Source organism: Saccostrea echinata, unplaced genomic scaffold (genome assembly GCF_033153115.1).
Source record: "Saccostrea echinata isolate AGI-Se365-2 ecotype Australia unplaced genomic scaffold, CSIRO_AGI_Sech_v1 ptg000056l, whole genome shotgun sequence".
Classification (NCBI taxonomy): domain Eukaryota; kingdom Metazoa; phylum Mollusca; class Bivalvia; order Ostreida; family Ostreidae; genus Saccostrea; species Saccostrea echinata.
Window position 1 is genome coordinate 11,116,854 of NW_026889805.1, and position 16,253 is coordinate 11,133,106.

General features: G+C 36.2%; 1 protein-coding gene across 1 annotated transcript; it reads right to left on the reverse strand.

The window, feature by feature from the left end:
- Positions 1 to 742: 742 nt before the first annotated feature.
- LOC133173624 (maltase A3-like) lies at positions 743 to 16,092 on the reverse strand. The gene is made up of 10 exons (XM_061308602.1): positions 15,857 to 16,092; positions 13,474 to 13,653; positions 6,290 to 6,462; positions 5,939 to 6,064; positions 5,052 to 5,159; positions 4,665 to 4,777; positions 4,207 to 4,393; positions 3,405 to 3,590; positions 1,820 to 1,951; positions 743 to 1,096 (listed from the first exon to the last, which is right to left on the reverse strand). The coding sequence occupies exons 1-10, from the start codon at positions 16,083 to 16,085 to the stop codon at positions 743 to 745; spliced, it is 1,788 nt and encodes a 595-aa protein (XP_061164586.1). The 5' UTR covers positions 16,086 to 16,092.
- Between the last annotated feature and the right edge of the window lie 161 nt (positions 16,093 to 16,253).

Here is a 16,253-nt window from a genome sequence, read left to right on the forward strand (position 1 = left end):
CACATAATACTTGTAAGACAGACATTAAAATGTTTTTTCCCCACTGTAATCCTGGCAAGTTAATGGTAACAAAAGTTAATGGTATCGACCTTCCGCCACTACTCTACTGTTGACCGTGTCATCATTTATTATACTTTTGTATATCAACATGTATTTCATTTGGAGAAAAATGCAGATGAAGAGCTATTTATCAGGATGGAACAATTATGCTTTATGTTTCATGAAAGTACATGTAATGCCTATACCCCTTAGCATCTCTGTGTGATAGGTACTGAATCAGACCTAAAACTATATGGCCTCTATGTCGAAGTATATACGGAGCATGAATTATACTCACTGGCGGATTTAGAGGGGGGGCCCAGGAGACCCCGGGCCCCCTTTTGTGTCCCAAATATACAAAATATTTAATAATTCTTGTGTGGCTGTGGGCCCCTACCCCGACCCCAAACTGGTCGGGCCCCCCTTTTCAAGATTCCTGGATCCGCCACTGATACTGTATTCTAAATTACTCCCGACTCTGCGTGGTAAATAAAATAATATAGATGGTTAATGTACTTAACATTAATATTTATCTGAGTAATTCTGTCTTTTATAAGAATTCCGGCAATAGATTTCTCAAGTATACGTGTTTACATGATACTACTATGGCCCATTATTAAACACTTAGCAGTTAGTAGTTAATTTTTTTTAAATATACCGGTATTTCCTTTAAAATCCTCTGAATTTCTTATTGTAGTCCTATCTACTTCACTTTAATGACCAGCCCCTGGCCCCGCGATAACGTTATACGTGTAAGGTCCACTTCCGTGTTAACTTGGTAATTAGACATGGCGTTAACGACAACCTCTCCTCTTTTACTGCCAGCACTCTTACTAAGGTCCACATCATTAGCGTACAGATGTCCGAAGTTCAGGACCACCAGGTACCTGTCTTGTCCTGGCTGGGTCCTGATGTAGGACAGAATTTTCTTCGGATTTTCGTCGACGTCATCCACGTCCACAAAAGTCAGATTACTGTACGTAAAAGACGACTTCTGACGTAGCTCAGCCAGTTGTTTGTAAACCTTGAGGTGAGAATATTTAGCTGATTCCTGATTCTGTAACGAAGTAATATAGAAGGTATCAAAGGCATTGAATTTTTTTTGTCGTAAAGAATATATGCTTATTTAAAAAAAAAATACTAGTAAATAAATGCATAGGGCATGACAGATAGCCTTGTTTCACTTGGACTTGGGTAAAAATATTTGGTTCAATAGTGTCTTATCCCCTATCAATTGTTTGCGGAATAGGAGATATGTACTACTGCATTGTACTTGTAAAACATTTAATATTATATTTTTATCTGAAGGAATCAAAATCTTTCACAAAATTTGCATAAATTGGTCACACATATCTCTAGAGTCATCTCATTGCCGTTGTTAATTGTTTGGAATAACACATGCTGTGTTCATTATACCAATTTTTCATGAAAAGAAAAGGTGTCTTTAAATTGATTCAATTGCTAAGTAATAATAATGTTAACGATCTTTTAAATTTTGGTAAATACTACCACATTTTTAAGAAAAAATAATATTGATATTAAACACTATTTTCTATCATGTACTTTTACATTTACACACACTCTCTCTGTATATTTTTTTTTCTTAATTACATGTATTTGTTATTCTGATGAGCCATTTGATACTTGATACTTGAATAAAACTGCAGTCATTAAAACGCAGGAACACCAGTTATAAAATTGTTGGTGAGATAACCGTTCGGTGTAAGACATTACAGAAAGTATAGTGAATGATTACAGATATTGTATAGTAGTTCCTTACCTTAACATTTATGACTTTGTAGTTACTGTTGACATGTAACCAGGGGGTTCCATTTGAAAACCCAGCATTGAAAGTGTCATTCCACTGCATCGGGGAACGCTCTGGATCTCGTGTGTGTTCCAGGTATAAAGTCTGTTATGCAAAAATAAAATGCCATGAAGTATAGAGGAAGCTCTTAATCTCTGTTCTGTTGAGTTTCTAATGAATCAAATCGGTTACTGTACACCCCCACCCCAAAAGAAAAATTAATTAAACTGTACTGCCCCAACATACCCGGGAAAGCCCCGGATGTTGGCTTGTAACAGAAACTATTATAATAGAAACCAGAAGTAGAAATGTCATGAACATTGAAAGTACTTCAAATACACCAAGCAAAGTCACTCATGGTTTAAAAAAGAAAAAATCTGTTTCCTCTTACATTTGCTCTCTCTTTTGTTACTAATTATTGTGGCACATTGAATATTATATAAATACTGCATGTAGTTGAGTATAGCATTGAAAATTGTCACCGCAAGAAAACCGTCGGTTGACAATAGTTTTCTTGGGGTGAACATTTTCAATGTTACACTCAACTACATGCATTATTTATTATATTATACTGAATTTTTATACAAATACATATTACAGTGAACCTTGTGCGCATAAATTCTGCGCACTCAATATTTTTTGGAATATCACCCGTCGTCGAGCAATGTCGACAGTTGCTATGCTGGAGGCGTGGCTTCATTATTCAGCGGGTAATAGTGTTTTTTAACAAAAGTTTCTCGACGAATCAGATTCAACTTATTTACATGAAAGTATAATGTGATTTCTTACCTCAAGTAACTCTGTGAATACTAAATTCCGTCAGGTGACTTGTAAGATGGCATGCGCATATTTTGTAAATAGTGTAATTGTGCCATACATAATAGAGAGAGAGAGAGAGAGAGAGAGAGAGAGAGAGAGAGTAATCACGTATTTTTTTATTTTTATTTTTATACATGTCATGTATTTATGCTTGTCTAATTTTAGACCCATTCTTACCATGTTAGCTCCACCTCAAAGCAGTAAGGACAAAAAAAACCCCATAGATTTATTTTATTGTATCACAGTCTTAAATCATTTTAACACTTGAATTTTGTGCCAAATTGACAGGATTCTTTGACAAATATACAAAAGTGAAATTAGTTTAAGATATGTAAAGCAACAGGAGCGACGTACAAAAATACCAATATCCCGGCATTAATTGCAGTCATCCTTTTATGTTACTATGTCATGTTGTAAATTTTGAATTTACCGGGTGGCAGGAAACAGGTAAATACCAAATTAGTTGTCATGTTTGTAAATTTCTCTGCCACCCGGGAAATTCAAAATCAACAACATGGAAACTCGGAAAGTTATATTTCAACGAAGTACTTTATACTTGCTGTAATTCGATGGAATGTTACTTTTTTATGCTGATAAACTAATAAAATTTTGTTCCTTGTTCCTTTAAAATACTGTTTTGCTTTAAGGATAAAGAAACATTCGAGCTTACTGCTTTTTGTAGTGTAAAGCTTCAAGGAAATTAAGTAATTCTACTTCTTGTAATCAGAATGATAAAAACCTCATTGAAGTTGAGACCAGCAGGGTCCTTGGTTTCACTGTACGTGTAAAAGGTGTCCCTCATTCCTATTTCCTCCCCGTAGTAGGACGTGGGGGTCCCAGGCAGGGTCAGCAGTAACATGTTAAACGCGTCTATCGTCTCTGGACCGAACTTATTGGCCACTCTGTGGTTGTCATGATTCCCAATCTTAAATTATAAATAAATAACAAAAGTATAACTACTCAACAAATTTAAAATAACTAATGCATTACAACTCAACAAATAAATAACAAAAGTATAACTACTCAACAAATAAAAAAAAAAAGAAGAACTACTCAACAAATAAAAAAAAGTATAACTACTCAACAAAAAATAAACAAAGTATTACTATACAACAAATAAACAAACCAAAGTATAACTACTCAACAAGTAAACAAACCAAAGTATAACCTGTCAACAAATAAATAACCAAAGTACATGTATAACTTTCAACAAATAAACAAACCAATGTATAACTACTCAACAAATAAATAACCAATGTATAACTATACTCAACAAACAAACAAATCAAGGTATACCTACTCAACAAATAAATAACTAATGTAAAACTACTCAAGAAATTAATAACCAATGCATTACTACTCAACAAATAAATAACCAAAGAATTACTACTCAACAAATAAATAACCAAAGTACAATAACTACTCATCAAATAAACAACCCAAAGTATAACTACTCAACAAATAAATAGCAAAGATCATAACTATCTGATTCCTCGAGATCTCTAAAATTCAGTCGGTAAATATTGAAACATTGTGCAAACCACATAGTTGGGCCAGTAGCTAGGTTTCAGGTCCGCCATTGATTCCTTGATTACAGATTTCATGCACTGTGCATCACAGCTTGCATTAAGATATTGAATCAGGGCAAAGTTAAATGGAATGGAACCAGATTCGTAGTACTTGTTTCTGACATCATGGCTAATACCGTAAGACTCAGCTATCAGAAATCTGCAAAATAAAAAAAAGAAAAATGAAGAACTGACTTACTAGCAGAGAGACAGACAGACGGAGTGATAAGGGATTCAGTTAATTAAGAGATACTGATTTTTGAGAGTATTTAATTGAGAAATAGGCGCATTTGAAAGATATAGATAAGCTGGTTATCATCTTTTTTATTAATCATAAGCCATGATTGTTTTAATTTATGAGAAGAAAAACTACATCCATAATTCTTAGCTGTTACTTTTTTATGGTTATCTATATGTTCATACGACCATACTTGTCACTGCCGTATTCCTCTAATACTTTTCGCCAAGCTTTCAGAATTCCATAAATATCCTCAAAGTTTGTTGTTAGATTGTGATTGTCCTCTTCATTCCAAGCAAATGGGTCCTAAAGATTACGATATTTATCACACTATTAGGTATCAAACACACACACACACACACTCTCACTCACGCACAGACAAACAAACAAATAGACCAAAAAAAAAAAAAACCGAAACAAACAAGCAAAACAAAGAAGATTTTATAAACAAACAAAACATCCCCAAACATGTACAGGTTATATACATTGTGTATATATATATATATATATATATATATATATATATATATATATATATATATATATATATATATATATATATAGTAAAATGTAGTCCTACACTCAACCCTGTTTCGTTCTGCGTCACATTCTTGGATTCAAACATAAACTTTAAGGCGTCTGCTCGGAATCCATCCACCCCTTTCTGTAACCAGAACCTCATCACATTCTGTCAAAATACAGATCAAGATTTATCATTAATCTGACCTTCTTAGAATAGAACATTGAAAAGGCAACTTACACGTACATGCTTAGCATTTTCATTATTGTAAGGGGTGATCTACTCCAGATTAACTTTGTTTAATTTACAAAAGACTATGAAAAAAAAATGCAAAGTACTATTAGGACTTTTTCATATATTTTTTTTTAATTAAAATTGTGGCATAAACAAATGACACAAAAGCTACAATGTGACTTTTGATTTTGTTTGGTAAATTCCAAATTTACAAAAATAAACATGTTTTATTTTTAAAAATTGTTTTTTAGACTAAGAATCAGCATGCTACGTGTATATCTGTTTCATTTAACAAGTGCATATGTTAATACCTTGATTTATACAATGACATTTTTATTTAGATGCTATTAAAAATCAATTAGGCCTACTTTCATAATTTATTCTTTCTTTGTTAAGTAATTTTAAAAGCGTACGTCTTTTGGAGATTTTGAATACTAGAATAAATAAGTAAACCAAGAGCTACAATTTGTACATACTGGCTTCCCTTTATATGCTTTTTGTGTTGACTGTCTTGCTGTTCTGCATTTTCGCCAAAAATTGAAATAAAACGTAGATTCATACTCGTTTAATTTACATATACTGTGCATGTCATGTGATGTTATACGTTTTTCGATCGTATTTTGTCATTAATATTAATGATTGATTGAATGATTGTATATTGTTTAACGCCGAGTCGGCAATATTAGCCATATTTTGGCGGAAATGACAATAACCTTTAGTTCCTCCTTCACTTCTTCATTTCTCAGATTGAGGTCAGGCTGGGAATCTAAGAAGGCGTGGTAGTAAAACTTTTGTCTTATTCCACTCCACTTCCAGGCGGATCCACCAAATACACTCAACTTATAAATAGTATAAAATACTTATGTTCACTAAGATCATCAAAATACACTCAATTATTTAATAAGTCTTACAAATTACTTATCAATACTATTTTCAAATAAATAACTCAGCTAATGAAAAAAATAATACAGTTATCTCAACACAAGTTTATTATTTTTTATGTATAAATTCTTATTTTCCAGTATTATATCTTAAATAGCTGAAGCAATATGGAGACAGTTTACCCAGTTATTTGGGGGTCGTTTGCCCCCTGTGGCTTCACATCCTGAGGAACAGTTTAAGCCGTCATTCCACACGTAATAGTCCTTGTACTTGGCATCGCCCCGCTCACTGAGGTAAAACCACTTACTATCGTTACTGGTGTGGTTAGGGACAAAATCCAGTATTACACGCAAATCTAAAATAATGAAAATTCTTACAACTGATGCTGTTTGAGAGGAGTACCATTTGGATGGGTTAAAAATTCCTAACCCTTCTCGAATTCATTGTCTATAATAAAGGAACAAAATACCTAGCAACATCAGAGATTAATTATATATTTTTGTTCCAAAAGATTAAAGAAGGTACGATTGCACACCTCCCCTTCTGACCGCCTTTAAAAAGAAGACTGTTCTCTAAGTATATTTTGTTTTGTCGATCTTCTGCTTCAGAATGGACAGGAAATGGAGTAAAGTTGACGGTATATCCCTTTATTACTCAATCGTCGAATAGTGTTTATTGACATACCATGCAGCACAAATAAAGCAAATTTGTTTGCTATCGGAGAGGGATGACCAAGAAAAATAGTGGGTTATTGGCGAGACTGGGGAATCGGGCGGGAAAAATACACAAAGCAGGCGACGAGGTCAAACAATCTTGGTTTGGATGCTGGGATCTGATTGGTCAATTTGAGGTTGCTGTTTGTAGGTGTGCAGAGGGAATGAGATCAAGCGTTTCGTGTGTAAGATACGCAATGTGATTGGACAAATCTTGGTTGTTGTATGGGTGTTCATTGGTTCTGCGTTTCGTAAGCAGAGGTCCGCTGCACCGCGTGGTACATGTACGTATATGTTGGTAGCGTGAGGTGAGTTTGTTGAATTCTTGCTTTTATTATTTAATAGCATTATTTTAGAGTTTTACACCGAGATTTATGAAACGTCACAGCTGCTGCCTTATCTGGTCTGTTTTATGCTTAGTTTGTGCTTTTGCAATAGATGTCTCCTGTAGGTATCTATAGATTAGGTATGTCAATTAAAAATGAAACTCCCGATTCTAGTGGGTGCCTCGCTGTTGTGGAGGCAGCTTTTTAACAGTGAAATCAACTATAGGTAAATATGTTTGTACAAGTAGTTTTAATTTATCTTTGAAATGCTTGAATGTTTTTAATTTATTGATAAGTAACATGCTAGTGATTTTTAAAGTTTTTTTTTTTTTTTTTGATAAAAATTGAATGGAAACATTGAATCAAACTGACGAGTTCTGTGAACATTGTCACATATATGGCGGACGTGATGATCCCTACATTGTAATTGGTATCTACATACCACTAATCAGAAGCTCGTCAAAACAGCGGGAATTTGCCACCCGCTGGGATTGACCATTAGATCAGTGCATAAAATGATACCTCGTCTAAAGGATATCAACCTATTAAATGTAACGGGGCTGAGATATGGAACGCCATAGCTGCCTTATGTGGTTATTTCATGAGATGATGGTGCTTTATTATGTTATGCTGTGGTTATTTCATGTGAAGATGGTGCTTTATTATGTTATGCTGTGGTTATTTCATGTGAAGATGGTGCTTTATTATGTTATGCTGTGGTTATTTCATGTGAAGATGGTGCTATATTATGTTATGCTGTGGATATTTCATGTGAAGGTGGTACTTTATTATTTTTTCTGCTGTGGTTATTTCATGTGAAGGTGGTTTTTTATGTGAAGGTGGTTTTTCATGTGAAGGTGGTTTTTCATGTGATGGTGGTTTTTCCATGTGAAGGTGGTTTTTTATGTGATGGTGAATTTTCATGTGAAGGTGGTTTTTCATATGATGGTGGTTTTCTCATGTGAAAGTGGTTTTTCAAGTGTTGGTGGTTTTTTTTTTATGTGAAGGTGGTTTTTTTTTATATTTAATGTGATGGTGGTCACTCGGAACTCTAATATTTTTGAAGACTGAATTTAACTGCTATTATCTTGGAATTTTGAAAGTGAAACAAATAGTCAATGTAATTAAAATCATTTTAATGCACCATTGCTAGTTCCTCTTTTTTCCATCTAGGCACTTGGGTTCAAAATGGTGTATTTTGTGTATTATGATTTTTTGTAAGTGTGTCTGAATACACTCAAAAACATAAAAATAAAAAAAAAATCACTGAAATTAGCACGTTTAAAAAGTGTCATATTAGTCTATATAGTAAGAGTGTAGGTACAACAGTTGCCATCCTCGGAAAATCTAGGGAAGTCAGAAACCACGCCAAACTTGTTCTCGTTATTCCGGGATGCCTCTACATTTTACTTGGTTAAAAATCGTCACTTCCATTGCTTTCACTTTCAGTTCTAGGTATCAGGATGTTTTTGTTTACTGCATATTTTATACGGCAAGTTCCAATTGGCAGACGATTGAAAGGCGTTATTCAATCATTTTTAAATGTAGATTTCATCCGAATTCCTGCCCGAAACTGGTAGGAAAAGTGTAGATATTGATAAATTAAAATCAATTATGAACCGAGCCGGGCACGATGTAAAATCGAAGATTGCAACTGTCGTACTTTCACTCTTTTTTTATATAAAGTAATATGACGTTTTAAAAACTTGCTTATTTCAGTGATTTTTTTTTATTCTTAGGTTATCGAGTTAATGCAGACATAGCTAGAAAAAAACATAATACACAAAATACACCATCCTGAAACCAAGCGCCTCTGGAAAAAAGAGGAACTAGCAATGGTGTATTAAAATGATTTAAATTATATTGACTATTTGTTTCACTTTCAAAATTTCAAGATTATAGCAGTTAAACTCGGTGTTAAACTCAGTCTTCAAAAGTATTTTAAAAGAGTTCCGAGTGACCACCATTACATTAAATGTAAAAAAAACACCATCACATGAAAAATCACCTTCACATGAAAAACACCATCACATAAAAAACCACCTTCACATGAAAATTCACCATCACATAAAAAAACCACTTCACATGAAAAACCACCTTCACGTGAAATAACCACAGCATAACATAATAAAGCACCACCTTCACATGAAATAACCACAGCATAACATAATAAAGCACCACCTTCACATGAAATAACCACAGCATAACATAATAAAGCACCACCTTCACATGAAATAACCACAGCATAACATAATAAAGCACCATCTTCTCATGAAATAACCACATAAGGCAGCTATGGCGTTCCATACTGAGAGATAGAGGCAGATAGTATGCAGGGATTAACGGGGGGGGGGGGGGGTCTGGTGTGGCGAGAAAGAGAGGACATGGTGGCAGTGGGTACACAAAATTTTTTAAATACATGAGGACGTTGTGTACATGCATGCATTTGTTGTGCATATGTATACCAGTATAGATGTATGGGGCTTTTTGGAGGCATAGATAATTACTCTTCGCCCATGCAGTGGCCAGTGCATGAATTATCTAAAGCGTTGGTAGGACATGGATTATCATTTGCTTGGATTATAAACTCTAATATATATTCATTATTAAATAAGAACATATAGAAATTGAGCTAATATTATTGAAAATATCTGTTTAAGCATAGATTATTAAGTATAAACTGACAAACAAGAATGAAAAGTGCTGCACAATCACTATATGCAAGTATTTCACTATACACAAAACATCACTCAATTATCTGCTAATTTAGTGTCAGATTTCAGATTATCTTATTAGAAGTAATTTTTGGAACAAGGTCTAAGGCAAGCAAAAATTGATTTAGTTTAATTCCATAAGATGGTGAAAACAACACACATGTTTCTGTCTTTTCGCGATGAAGAGGTAAATATGTATGACTTTATAAGGTAACTATCTTTGATTTGGTTACCCAGCTTCAAATATATATGCTAGTCTTGTCCCTGTTGCAAGGGATCATGGGACAACGCTAATATCCATGCTAGTTTCCTAGCAGCTGGGCTTGCATACTGGAGATCGTAGCTCCACGTACATGTTGAACTATTGTACGTTGTCACTACGATTTTGATACCATTGATAGCTCCCCTAGCGTTTGCATGCCTAATAACGACCCTCCCCCCCCCCCAAAAAAAAATAAAAATAAAAATCGGAAGTGAAAAACTCGACTTTGTGCAAAAAGGATATCCGTGGTTTTCTTTTTTAGCTCACCTGAGCCGAAGGCTCAAGTGAGCTTTTCTGATCACATTTTGTCCGTCGTCCGTCCGTCCGTCTGTCTGTCTGTCTGTCCGTCCGTAAACTTTTCACATTTTTGACTTCTTCTCAAGAACTACTGGGCCAATTTTGACCAAACTTGGTACAAAGCATCCTTGGGTGAAGGGAAATTTAAATTATTAAAATGAAAGCCAAGTCCCCTCACAAGGGGAGATAATCAAGAGAAGACAAAAATAGGGTGGGGTCATTAAAAAATCTTCTTCTCAAGAACCACAGGGCCAGTAAAGCTGAAACTTATATGGAAGCATCCTGGGGTAGTGTAGATTCTAAATTGTTCAAATCATGACCCCCGGGGGTAGGGTGGGGCCACAATGTGGAATCAATATTTTACATAGAAATATATAGGAAAAATCTTTAAAAATCTTCTTCTCAAGAACCACTGGGCCAGAAAAGCTGAAACTTATGTGGAAGCATCCTGGGGTAGTGTAGATTTTAAATTGTTCAAATCATGACCCCCGGGGATAGGGCGGGGCCACAAGAGGGAGTCCAAGTTGTACATTGAAATTAATAAGAAAAATCTTTTAAAAATCTTCTTCTCAAGAACCACTGGGCCAGAAAAGCTGAAACTTATGTGGAAGCATCCTGCGGTAGTGTAGATTCTAAATTGTTCAAATCATGACCCCCGGGGGTAGGGCGGGGCCACAATAGGGAATCCAAGTTTTACATTGAAATATATAAGAAAAATCTTAAAAAATCTTCTCAAGAACCACTGGGCCAGAAAAGCTGAAACTTATATGGAAGCATCCTGGGATAGTGTAGATTCTAAATTGTTCAAATCATGACCACTGGGGTAGGGCGGGGCCATAATAGGGAATCCAAGTTTTACATTGAAATATATAAGAAAAATCTTTAAAAATCTTCTTCTCAAGAACCACTGGGCCAGAAAAGCTGAAACTTATATGGAAGCATTCTGGGGTAGTGTGGATTCTAAATTGTTCAAATCATGATCCCCGGGGGTAGGGCGGGGCCACAATAGGGAATCCAAGTTTTACATTGAAATATATAAGAAAAATCTTAAAAAATCTTCTTCTCAAGAACCACTGGGCCAGAAAAGCTGAAACTTATATGGAAGCATCCTGGGGTAGTGTAGATTCTAAATTGTTCAGATCATGACCCCCGGGGGTAGGGCGGGGCCACAATAGGGAATCCAAGTTTTACATTGAAATATATAAGAAAAATCTTAAAAAATCTTCGTCTCAAGAACCACTGGGCCAGAAAAGCTGAAACTTATATGGAAGCATCCTGGGGTAGTGTAGATTCTAAATTGTTCAGATCATGACCCCCGGGGGTAGGGCGGGGCCACAATAGGGAATCCAAGTTTTACATTGAAATATATAAGAAAAATCTTAAAAAATCTTCTTCTCAAGAACCACTGGGCCAGAAAAGCTGAAACTTATATGGAAGCATCCTGGGGTAGTGTAGATTCTAAATTGTTCAAATCATGACCCCCGAGGGTAGGGCGGGGCCACAATAAGGAATCCAAGTTTTACATTGAAATATATAAGAAAAATCTTTAAAAATCTTCTCAAGAACCACTGGGCCAGAAAAGCTGAAACTTATGTGGAAGCATCCTGGGGTAGTGTAGATTCTACATTGTTCAAATCATGACCACTGGGGGTAGGGCGGGGCCACAATAGGGAATCCAAGTTTTACATTGAAATATATAAGAAAAATCTTAAAAAATCTTCTTCTCAAGAACCACTGGGCCAGAAAAGCTGAAACTTATATGGAAGCATCCTGGGGTAGTGTAGATTCTAAATTGTTCAAATCATGACCCCCGGGGGTAGGGCGGGGCCACAATAAGGAATCCAAGTTTTACATTGAAATACATAAGAAAAATCTTTAAAAAATCTTCTTCTCAAGAACCACTGGGCCAGAAAAGCTGAAACTTATATGGAAGCATCCTGGGGTAGTGTAGATTCTAAGTTGTTCAAATCATGACCCCCGGGGGTAGGGCGGGGCCACAATAAGGAATCCAAGTTTTACATTGAAATACATAAGAAAAATCTTAAAAAATCTTCTTCTCAAGAACCACTGGGCCAGAAAAGCTGAAACTTATATGGAAGCATCCTGGGGTAGTGTGGATTCTAAATTGTTCAAATCATGACCCCCGGGGGTAGGGCGGGGCCACAATAGGGAATCCAAGTTTTACATTGAAATATATAAGAAAAATCTTAAAAAATCTTCTTCTCAAGAACCACTGGGCCAGAAAAGCTGAAACTTATGTGGAAGCATCCTGGGGTAGTGTAGATTCTAAATTGTTCAAATCATGACCACTGGGGTAGGGCGGGGCCATAATAGGGAATCCAAGTTTTACATTGAAATATATAAGAAAAATCTTTAAAAATCTTCTTCTCAAGAACCACTGGGCCAGAAAAGCTGAAAGTTATATGGAAGCATCCTGGGGTAGTGTAGATTCTAAATTGTTCAAATCATGACCCCCGGGGGTAGGGCGGGGCCACAATAGGGAATCCAAGTTTTACATTGAAATATATAAGAAAAATCTTAAAAAATCTTCTTCTCAAGAACCACTGGGCCAGAAAAGCTGAAACTTATATATAGAAGCATCCTGGGGTAGTGTAGAATCTAAATTGTTCAAATCATGACCCCCGGGGGTAGGGTGGGGCCACAATAGGTATATTAAAAGGGGGAAATCTGGTAAAGAACAGCATGGCCAAAGTTACTCAGGTGAGCGATGTGGCCCATGGGCCTCTTGTTTTTTTTTACCGGTATTTTTTTTTTCAATGACAGTTTTCATAATGTTAATTTTTTTTTTTTAGTTTGTTTTGTTATTTTGCTTTTTTCACTTGAAAAAAAGTCAGTTTACTCCAAGTCTCTTCCATTATAAATTGTCGTAACACAGCTTATGTTTTATGTAAGGTATAATATTTATAACATCTTAAAACAAGTTACTTATAAAAGATTGGGAATCCTGGCATTTTGTCAGTGTATACTTGTTTTTTATTTAGATGTATCATTTCTAGCTAGTTTTGTCATTTTTAATGACTTTAAAGGAATTACTTTTTGCCTTTGCTTCCTTCATCAGGTCATCAAAATCCGCCATGTTTCCGAAAATAGGATCCACTTCTGTATAGTTCTGAACATCGTATCCAAAATCACGCATGGGTGACCTGAAGATGGGACTTAGCCACACAGCCCCGACCCCTAGACCCGACACGTAGCCCAAGCGCTCCTTGATTCCTGAAAATGGTCATAAAAAGGTATTTCAATAAAGACATCCATATAACGTTATTTATTCACGAATCACACTGCTGTGGTATTACTTGGTAGTGGTGGGTATTGGTATTAGAAAGATATGCTGTGTCTCAGGACATTCAGATCTACATTGTATCTGACATACATGTACATGTGCACCAGAATTATTGAAAAAGAAATCTTTAAAAAGGCCATCTGATGAAAACACCAAAAACAATTTTAATCAGATTAAATTTGGAAACATCTCCATTTTGTGTAGATTCAAGTTTGTTTAATCCTGACCTTAAGACCCAGGATTAAGGGTCAAAATTTGACCTGGGAATATGTGCAGGAAGTAATCTATACACATCTTCTTTACAAAAATAAGTAAATCAATTTATAAGCATCCCCATGTAGTTTAAATTCAATTTTGTTCAAAGCCCCTCGAGTCTGAGATTTGGACTACGATAGACAGTCAACGTTGTGCAAAGAAGTAATTCGCATGCATAAAATTTGTGTTGGCGCAATGGCGTGTTGTGAACATCGCTCCCGGCGCGTGTTGCTAACGCGCTGGTAGTAGACTTTTGCAAATGGCCTCTTCGGGACAGTATAATAAACCGTCATGTAGACATTAACCGTCCATGTAATATGAACTGAAATGTTGAGAACTTAATTGATACATGTTAGTTGTGTTAATGATTTCGATAATCTCAATTCGTAATCTTTTGACAGGAAGCGAAAGCAGGCGGTTAATGTTGCACATATGCGTCTTGTTGATGAATTTGTTACAGAATTCAAAGAGGGGTTTAAACAATTATTCCTGCAACAGACAAACAAGAGGCCCATGGGCCACATCGCTCACCTGAGTAACTTTGGCCATGCTGTTCATTACCAGACTTCCCCCATTGTAATACCTATTGTGGCCCCGCCCTACCCCCAGGGGCCATGATTTGAACAATTTAGAATCTACACTACCCCAGGATGCTTCCACATAAGTTTCAGTTTTTCTGGTCCAGTGGTTCTTGAGAAGATTTTTAAGGATTTTTCCTGTATATTTCAATGTGAAACTTGGGATTCCCTATTGTGCCCCCCCCCCCCATCCCCGGGGGTCATGATTTGAACAATTTAGAGTGTACACTACTTGAGGATGCTTCCACATAAGTTTCAGCTTTTCTGGCTCAGTAGCTCTTGCCTATATATTTCAATGTAAAACTTGTATTCCCTATTGTGGCCCCGCCCTACCCCCGGGGGTCATGATTTTAACAATTTAGAATCTACACTATCCCAGGATGCTTCCACATAAGTTTCAGCTTTTCTGGCTCAGTGGTTCTTAAGAAGAAGATTTTTCAAGATTTTTCCTATATATTTCAATGTAAAACTTGGATTCCCTATTGTGGCCCCGCCCTACCCCCGGGGGTCATAATTTTAACAATTTAGAATCTACACTACCCCAGGATGCTTCCACATAAGTTTCAGTTTTTCTGGCTCAGTGGTTCTTGAGAAGAAGATTTTTCAAGATTTTTCCTATATTTCAATGTAAAACTTGGATTCCCTATTGTGGCCCCGCCCTACCCCCGGGGGTCATGATTTTAACAATTTAGAATCTACACTATCCCAGGATGCTTCCATATAAGTTTCAGCTTTTCTGGCCCAGTGGTTCTTGAGAAAAAGATTTTTCAAGATTTTTCCTATATATTTCAATGTTAAACTTTGATTCCCTATTGTGGCCCCGCCCTACCCCCGGGGGTCATGATTTTAACAATTTAGAATCTTCACTATCCCAGGATGCTTCCATATAAGTTTCAGCTTTTCTGGCCCAGTGGTTCTTGAGAAGAAGATTTTTTTATGACCCCACCCTATTTTTGTCTTTTCTTGATTATCTCCCCTTCTAAGGGGACTTGGCCCTTTATTTTAACAATTTAAACTCCCCTTCCCCCAAGGATACTTTGTACCAAGTTTGGTTAAAATTGGCCCAGTGGTTCTTGAGAAGAAGTTGAAAATGTGAAAAGTTTACAGACGGACGGACAGACGGACAGACGGACGGACGACGGACAACGGGTGATCAGAAAAGCTCACTTGAGCTTTCAGCTCAGGTGAGCTAAAAAGGTGAGATAATGTGAATTTCCAAAAACCTAAACCGAAATAAACTTTACAAAAGCGGTCAGTGGCTAACTAGGTCTGCATAGTTTATACAAGTTTAAAATCTAACCTCTAAGATCCCCTGTCCCGTCTCCATCAGAATCCTGGAACGACCGAGGATAAATCTGGTACACGATGCTAGTCTGCCACCACTTTAGATCCGCCTTCTCGTACCTTTTCTCGCGCAAATTTTCGTCTGAGAATGTTATCACACAAATGATAGCGATCACAGCTGCCACAGTTACAAGAATAAGCAAGAGACACTTAGTGGTCTCGCAGAATTTTTTGTTGGACGACATTATAGCAGTAAATTGTCCAGTTGATTATTAATTTAGAACTTTTTTTAATTATATGCAAGGTGTGTTCCTATTAATGGTATCCTGGTCGAGCGGTCCTGATAACGTTGTGTACACTGTCCCGTGTATACGCTCCTAAGATACATTGGAATTTTACATACTATATATACA

What these genes read in the sequence shown, in the direction of transcription:
- LOC133173624 (XM_061308602.1), bottom strand. Translation starts at nt 16,085, where the DNA reads ATGTCGTCCAACAAAAAATTCTGCGAGACCACTAAGTGTCTCTTGCTT. An exon ending in AAGTGAAGGAGGAACTAAAG is followed by an intron (nt 5,160 to 5,938) that starts GTTATTGTCATT and finishes GTATTTTGACAG; the next exon opens with AATGTGATGAGGTTCTGGTT. An exon ending in AGAACGAAACAGGGTTGAGT is followed by an intron (nt 4,778 to 5,051) that starts GTAGGACTACAT and finishes CGTAATCTTTAG; the next exon opens with GACCCATTTGCTTGGAATGA.